The 8,564-nt window shown below is 43.1% G+C and overlaps 1 protein-coding gene across 3 annotated transcripts in view; it reads left to right on the top strand.

Annotated features, from left to right (window-relative positions):
* Positions 1-2,538: 2,538 nt before the first annotated feature.
* Positions 2,539-8,564, top strand: part of RPRD1A (regulation of nuclear pre-mRNA domain containing 1A) — a 40,152-nt gene continuing 34,126 nt past the window's right edge. For all 3 annotated transcript variants that reach the window (XM_027881890.1, XM_027881891.1, XM_027881892.1), the window contains exon 1: positions 2,539-2,874. In XM_027881890.1, coding sequence (XP_027737691.1) covers positions 2,724-2,874 — 151 coding nt within the window. In that variant the 5' untranslated portion in view covers positions 2,539-2,723. The remainder of the gene's footprint in view (positions 2,875-8,564) is intronic.

Raw genomic sequence — 8,564 nt, 5'->3', positions numbered from 1 at the left:
TGTTTTATGTGGATGTCCTTGGGTGAAGGGTAAAAAACCCAAAACATCTGCAACCTGCTCATGAAGTAAGCATGCTGTACAGCCTCTTGGTGACTGTAATTACATCTTTGAACTACCTAGAGCTTCCCAATCCCACGTTCTACATAAACATCAACGAAGTAATTTATTCACAGTCATTAACTTACACTTGCACGTGGCTCCTTTCTTCCAGAGTGGGAGAACATAGTGGACTACCCAGATGGAAGAGAAGCAGCACAGAACTTTGCTCTTAGGGAACCAGAAGGAAGATGCTATTACAGTTTGAACACAGGAATGTGTGGAAGAAATCTTGCCATCTGTTGGCAGCTCCACTGTTGTGGGTGTGGGTGAATTTTTTAAAGGTAGGAGACTAATATATTGTTTCTGAATGATTACTGAGGTTTTCCAAGCTCTGCAACAAATAAACTCCCCAGGGTGCAATACATCGTCTCTGAGAGTCACTTTGCTTTGAGTGAGTCTCACGGCAAATTTCCATTCCCTACTGGATAAAGCATAGATTTTAAATTAGGTTACTGATGTAAACATTATTGCAAATTTTAGATGTGCTATAAAGATTTATGGGAAAAGTGAAATTTCTGTTTTGCTGTATAGCATATTATACAGTATATAACACACAGAAAATCTATTGGTATTTAAATACATTTATTTACAGTAAAAACATCTACCACAGAGGATTTTTTTCTTTTGTAAAAATGTTATACCTTCTGGGATGGAATATGCAGAGGAAGCAGTAATAAACATCTCTACAAACATTACCAAAATTCTCTACCTATTTCCTGCTTTTTCTTCCTTTTTATTTTTGTTGCTTTAACTTGGAAATTTCACTGTTTCTTGCTATTTACTTTATAGCCTAGTCTTGTATGTGAGAGAAATATTTGTTTTTCCACAATTGTCCACAGGTTTCTCCTGCTAACACCAGAATATATATGCCTCTAAAAACTGGTATTTGGATGATGGTTACTAGATTACCATTCATATTTAATTTTTCTAATGGGTGCATCTGTCTTAGCTAGTTCTGTCCTTATTTTACTTCACTGGTCAGTTCTACTTAATGTCAGAGTGTCCTCTGCTGTACATAGCAAAAATAGCAGTATGTTACAGGTTCTTTCATTCATGATGATCAAAAGGCATTGTATAAGTGACTCTGTAGGGATCTGTGCAGCTTCTCACTGAAATTTCTCTGTCAAAAGCATTTTTGCAAAATCCTTTCTAGTTCCCCCCCAAATCACTCATGCTACAGATGATTTTGCAACTAGAATTCACATTAAGACCTCCTAACACTCCCACATTGCCCTCATTGTAGATTTAATGTTTAAGAGAAGATTTCACTAAGAACAAATATTAGGAAAATTGCCTAAGCCAAATCCTCTAGTACACCTTCTCTGAATGTCAGTCATGAAACAGGGAGAGAACTTTATAAATTTTTAAAAAATAAAGCTGGGAGGAGTGACTGATACCCCAGGGTGCTCTGTACTGCTTCAGAAGGACCTCAACAGGCTGGAGAGGTGGGCAGAGAGGAACCTTCTGAAATACAACAAAGGCAAGTGCAGGGTCCTGCACCTGGGGAAGAATTACCCCAGGCAGCACAGGCTGGGGGCTGACCTCTGGGGGTCCTGGTGGACAACAAGCTGTCCATGAGCCAGCTATGTGCCCTGGGGGCCAAGAAGGCCAATGGTATCCTGGGGTGCCTTAGCAAGACCATTGCCAGCAGGTCGAGGGAGGTGACCCTGCCCCTCTGCTCTGTCCTGGTGAGGCCACATCTGGAGTGCTGTGTCCAGTTCTGGGCTCCTCAGCACAACAGAGACATGGAGCTCCTGGAGGAGGTCCAGTGGAAGGCTATGAATATGATTAAGGGACTGGAGCACCTCCCTTAGGAGGAAAGGCTGATGGAACTTGGCCTGTTCAGCATCGAAAAGAGACAATTTAGGACCTCATCAGTGTCTGTAAGTGTCTGAAGGGAGGCTGTCAAGAGGATACTGTCAGGCTCTTCTCAGTGGTGCCGAGCAATTGGACAAAAGGTAATGGCCAGAAACTGATTTGCACGAAGTTCCACGTGCATATGAGGAAGAACTTCTTTACTGTGAGGGTGACTGAACGCTGGAACAGGCTGCCCAGGGAGGCTGTGGAGTCTCCCTCTCTGGAGACACTCCAAATCCGCTAGGACGCGTTTCTGCGCCACCTGCTCTGCGTGACCCTGCCTTGGCAGGGGGGCTGGCCTGGATGATTTCCACAGACACCTTCCAACCCTAACGATCTTGAGATGCTTAACCTGCTCTGTGAAAGAAACCGGCAGGCCGGTGTTGCCTTGGACAGGGGGAGGGCCTTATTTGCATGTGCGTCTTTATGCTGTTTCCCAGGGCGCAGTATGGATAGATCCACTGTGGAAGGGATCCCACAGGATGCAGCCCCGTCCCGTCCCGTTCCCACCCCCGGGCAGTCCCGCCCCAGCCCCGCCCTCCCGCTGGGGCCCGGCGGAAGTGCGGGCGGGGGGCGGGGCCGCGCGGCTCCCCGCGGGTCTGGGCCGCCGCCATTTTGTTGTCGCCCGGCGCCACCGGCGGGACGGAAAGGGCCGGGAATTGTCGGGCGGCTCCTCCCCCGCCGGGCCCCAGAGGCGGGGACTGAGCGAGGCCCGGCCGGGACGGGACGCGGCAGGACGGGGCTGTGGGGCCCAGCGCGGCGCAGCGATGTCGGCGTTCTCGGAGGCGGCGCTGGAGCGGAAGCTGTCGGAGCTGAGCAACTCGCAGCAGAGCGTGCAGACCCTGAGCCTGTGGCTCATCCACCACCGCAAGCATTCGGCGCTCATCGTCAGCGTGTGGGAGCGGGAGCTGCGCAAAGGTGAGGCCGGAGCCGAGCGGGCCCCGCTGGGGGCGGCGGGTCCGGGGCAGGAGGAGGACTCGAAGGCGGCCGCCCCCCCTGCGGTGTGTGCGGCGGCAGAGGCCGGGGGATGGCGGCGGGGATTCCCGGCCTGTGGATGGCAGGGAGAGGGGGAAGTTGGGCCCCAGAGCCTGGGGAGAGCGGAGCTGCTGGGGCCAGTGTTCAGCCCCGGGTCTCGGGTTTTTGATGACCGTGGGCTGGGAGGTGCTTCTCCTCCCTCTTTTTCGCCCTACTTCCCTCGCTCTTGTCTTTTCCATCCCATTATCCCTTCCTTCTTCAGCGAGATGCCTCTGAGGAGGCTGCCCCTCATATTTTGCCTCCCTTTTTTCTTGTGGAAGGAGAGAGGAAGGTGGGAAACGGGATGGACGGGGTTTGGGGCATTTTGTTATTAATATAGATAATTACAGCTCTTCCAAGACGGAGCCTTTTAGGCATTGTCTTTCATCATCTCTAATGATGGTGGTTAGCTGTTATACTATTTGAATTTCTTGTCCACTCATGCCAGAAACTGTTCTTGTAGGGCAACTGAAGATGGGAATACTCTGGAGGAAGAGCAATTTAATGTGTCCAAAGTGGTTTTTACTTCATGTTTTTGCCAGATGGCTGCTACTACTGTTAAAATAATAATAAAAATATGTGTTTCTTTAGCTATGTTAAGTGTGCAGACTTAAATGCTTATAGGGCTTTCTTTTTTACAGGAAGGAACTTGCAGCTATAGGCAGTTGTTCAGGGACTGAAAGGGAGAAATAGCATGTGAAAGTTTATTTGACGTGACTGAAAAATAACTTGATCTTAAATTAATTCGTTTAAGAAATAAAAACTCACTTGATAGAACTCTGCTTTGCTCTAGGAAATGTTGCTGTCTTCCAATAGCTTCCTTTGGAACCTCGCTATTATGTGGATCCTTAAAGGGAAGAGTAGAAGACTAGGCTTTCAATTGGAGAGGAAAAATAGCACTAAGCCATTACAGGACTTATGAAAGAGGAACTTCAGAGTTTCATGTAACATGGCTACTATGTGGATTTTTTTTTTTAATAACTTTTTTGTGAAATGTTATCTTTTGAACTTTCAGGCAAGAGTTGAATTCTTTTTTACTATTGCCCGAAGAAAGGCTTACTTGACGTATTTCATCTTATGAAATAAACACATTTTTACTACATATTAGTTGCAAACTTACTTTCTTGTTCCTGGAACAAATTAGTGGTCTTCCCTCTGTGTCTGAAACATTCACATTTCTGGGCCTTCTAATCAAACAACTTGAATATTTGAGGTGGTGTATGATACCAGAAAGGCATTGTAAACTAATTGAAATAGAGTCAGAGTTTTGGCTGCTCGTCTTAATTAATGTGTACAATACTAGTACATAATAATCCAAGGTGTTAATGGTCAGTCCTTAACCTCAATTTTCCTGTTGTGCTGTTTGACCCATTGGAGAAATGAAGTCTTTGAAACATGGGCTATGTCTTTGAAGGTGGCATTGAGAGGCAAGGATAACCATCTTCTTAAGAAGTCAGAGGAACGCTTTGCTTTTTCTCAGCTTTCAGTGTCTGACTTCCACTTCTAAGCTTGTTTTGAGCTTTGGATGAGCATAGCTGCCATAATAGGTTTTGTCTTGAGTTTGTTGAAGCTGTTGTCCAGCTTTTGAAGCTAACATAGTTAATATGCACCGGATGCATTTTAGTTTTGCATCTCTGATAACAGTACCTGAGTTTCAAAAATGTTAGCTTGCGTTCACCCAATACTGACTTTTTGCTAATTGTGTCATAGAATTGCAAGATGGTCCCTAATCCCCACAGGGTGGGTGTAGTCTAAGTGGACAGCATGTGGAGGATGAGAAGGAGAACCAGTGTACTGTGGTGAAGTGATATGCATAAACACCACAAAGCAGAATGCTAGCAATGAGGCTGTTGAGTAAGGTTAAGGCTCCTGACTTGCCTCCCGTCCAAGCTGTATAAACATGATTCCTCTCCTACCTGAGAGGAAAATTACCTCTATTTGGAGAATACGGACACAAAAATTACTGGCATTGTCAGCTGCTATTGCTAGCCAGCAGTGCACTAGAACTGAAAATTGTACCTTGCCTTTCTAAATTTTATTTCCTTTTATTGTATATGTTTTTTTACTCTCACCCTCATCTCCAGACCTTCTTTCCAGCTTACTCCCTTTTAGGCTTATGGAACACGGTATAACTAACTGGGTTGAACACAATATAGTGTGATGTTTCATTTTTTCTGGATGCTTTCAGTTTGGGTAAAACATCACTTGCGTCAGATGAGCTTGCATGAACCTTTCTGAACATGTCTCTAGTGATTCATGAAAACGAGTGCTAGGATCGCAGCTCTTTTGTTCCTAAATGTTTGGTTCTGATTCTTTTATTTTTTAAAATAGTCACTGTCTGTATACCATATTGGAGTACTCGAGGTGAAGAGGCAGCTTTTCAAAGGCACACGTAATTTACACAACATAAAGTCTTAGTGCCCTTCTGTTTACTTGGGTTAATTGGTAGTGGTCAGGTCCCATATTCTGGTATCTCTAGACATCATCGGTTCCAGACAGCTTCACTTACAGGTTTTCTTGAAAAGTGTGTACTGAGGAAAATGATCCTGCTTTGGCTACATTTCAGATGTATGTGAAATGTAACACTTGAAGTTAAATAGTTAATTACTTGGTAGGCATAAGCTTTTTTAGTATGTAAGTAGTTAAGTAGTACTAAGTAATTAACTTGTGAATACATCAGTCATTCCGAACATGCAACTGGTGGGCCCATTTAAACTATGTAATTCTGTGTATCCGTAAAGGAAATGACTTACTCTTTTGTTTTTTTTTTTAAACTGAGTAGTGGTATAACACATAAAAATTTGTTGTGTAAACCTGCAGTCAGTAAGTGACTGCTGGGAAACCCCCTAGGAACACCTTTGAATAGGCTTTTCTGAGATGGAGTCTGTTGAGAATTATTTTTTGTTACTTGTAAATCAGGTATGTTCTCTTGTGTGCATCTCTTGCTGCCTGGTTTCAGAATTCTCTGAAATGGTAGGGATTTTTTACTTGTTTGTTTTGTTTTGAAAAGAAAAAAATTCAGTTCTATAATTCAAAGCATCAGCCTTCAAGGGTGAACAATAAGTGCTTGTTCAGTAGGTTTAGTGTGCAATTTGCAGTACTGGGTTGAGTTCTTTTTCAAAGGGAAAAAACCCCCAAACTTGCTAAAAGTTTGTTATATAGGAGTTGTTATTTTAAGCTTCAGTTAGTTGTCTGTAATAATCTTTTCCTGCCATCTCATTTTCTGTTAGCTTTTCCAGGTCGAGCTCTGTCACTTGTTAGATATTTATGTCCTAATGATATTTTAATAATCACAGAATATTCTGAGCTGGAAGGGAGCCACAAGGATCATCAAGTCCAACTCTTGGCTCTGCACAGGACATGGTCGTGTTGTATCTTTAAGCCTAATTTCAGATTCAAGTATCTGTTTCCTCAGAGCCTGACTTGGCATCTCATTGATTAGTCAGTCTCAGAAACTGATGCTGATCATCCCCCACCCCCCTTAATGACTTGCCCTCTTGTTTTGGCTGTCATCTGTCACCCCACCCGTGACACACTGATCACTGTCTTCCCTGCACAGCTTATCTAGATTAGCAGCTTTAAGACAACCACAATTGTGTAAGTACATCTGGGCTGCTATGGAGAGATGGATGTGTTTTTTAGTGCTCGACTCTGATAGTTTACCTGCTGTTTCAGTTAATATGCTTTTCTCTTTTTTTAGCCCCCCTTTGTTTTTGTGGTGTTGAAGTCATTCAGTGGTATGAGAAGCTACTATTCTTTGCTTATTTATGGTTGTCTGCAACTTTTGCTGCTGGGACATATGCTGGTGTTTGGGTCCTTGCTCAGTATAGCTGTTGGCATTGATGCAATATGTTTTCCTGTAGTGGCTGTTGTGGCAGCTGCTGAAATTTGGAAGACAGAGGATTTTAGAAGACAAACTGAGGAGACCTAGCAACACTGAAAGCAGATTTGAAAGTTGTATTGCATCTGAATTACTCTGAGACTCAAGTCAACTGCTTTGAAGCACAACTACAGCCAAAACTGATTGCAGTGTATTGCCTTGCAGATGGGAAGTAGATCACAGGAAATAAGTTCCTGATTTAAAGCAATTATTTTCTGTACTATGTAGTGTAGCTTTTTCTGCCGGGAGAAGGAATCTTTTTGTATTGGTGATTGTAAGGTTATTTTACTTAATGGTGTTATAGTGTCATTGGCCCATGTGAGAGAATAAATAGATTTTGTTTTATTTAAAAGAAAGAAAACTGTGGCTACCTGACTTCACTGGTTAGTAGGTGTTCTTGAGGAGGCCAGTAAGAATTCTTAAGACAGAGGTGCTTGTGGGTGCCTCCCTACTTATCCACATGGATTTTCTCATCTATGCCAAAAGGTTTGGAGATCATCAAATAACAGGCAAAACTTCAGGTGAATTGGAGTAGTTGAGTCAGGTTAGAGAAACGTATTTGCTACACACATGATTTAAAAAATGACCTACAGTTAGGAGCAACAGAGTAGCAATATAAAAGTAGAAATATTTAAAATAGTTGTATTTGGATAGTGTAGTCGAAATCTGTTTTAAGTTAGTGCTGTATCTCTTGAGACCTTGAATTTTATCTGTACCTGCCTGTCTCTTACCATTCCGATTCTGAAATCTTAAGTGTAGTGTCTTTTTCCTGTCCTGAAACAGTTATTACTGTTAATTCATATCCATCTTGGCATTGTACCAGCCAGGCAAGCCAGTAAAAGAAATTTGTTTGTTTCATGTGTTCAGGTAATTCAAGATACACTAAGTGCAATGGAAAGCTTCTGCAGAGTAATTATGTTGGAATGGTTTCCTTGATCTGGGACCAGCTTTCTGCATCCCCTGGTAATTTGATGCTGATGGCCTTTGTCCCAGAAGTGGCTGTATGCTGTGTTCCCTTTGTTATTGGCCTCCAAACTCAAAGTCAATATACTTGGACCCTAAACGTTGAGCACATCAGTGGGCAATCTCATTCCCTCTTTGAAAAGAAAACACAGCAGTTATCAAACCTTGGTAAAATTTACCAGGAGCACCAGGTGACTGCAGTGTTAAAGATGTAGTTTAACTTTTTCCTAAAAGAAGGTTAATGAATTTTAAGTGCTCATTGTACAACACGCCTTTTATGGATTATATTGCCTTTGCATTGTCCTTTTTGGTGGCAGCCTCTCAAGCTGCTTTTTACAGTCGTGTTAAAAAAAATGCTGCTCTTCATCAGCTTGCATAAAAACTCGGGTTAGCTCTCCTCATTGTGAAGGATCACTGATCTTGCACTCAAGCTTCAGTGCTACTTGACCTGAAGATGTTTGGTGTGTAATAAAAAGCTTGAAGGCTTGTTGGATCTTTATAGAGATGTCGTGAACTTCTCCTGTAGAGGTGTGAAGCATGCTGTAAGACAGGAAGTGACCTAAAGATGCCAGAAGTGCTGACACTCTCCTGCATGCATGTAGACTAAAGTAATTCTAATGCAAATAAGCCAAGTCTTTATTTGAATCCATGTTACATAACTTTAGTATGCTGCACAGATCTTCTGAAAAGATGACTCAATCCAATGTGGATGATTTCTTAGAAGTTTTGTGTTTGCTCACTGCACCGTTAG

This window comes from Empidonax traillii, unplaced genomic scaffold (genome assembly GCF_003031625.1).
Source record: "Empidonax traillii isolate 1590-97213 ecotype Southwest subspecies unplaced genomic scaffold, ASM303162v1 scaffold98:size2021230, whole genome shotgun sequence".
NCBI lineage: Eukaryota > Metazoa > Chordata > Aves > Passeriformes > Tyrannidae > Empidonax > Empidonax traillii.
The sequence above is the reverse complement of the archived record's forward strand: the minus strand, read 5'-3'. Positions and strand labels throughout refer to the sequence as shown.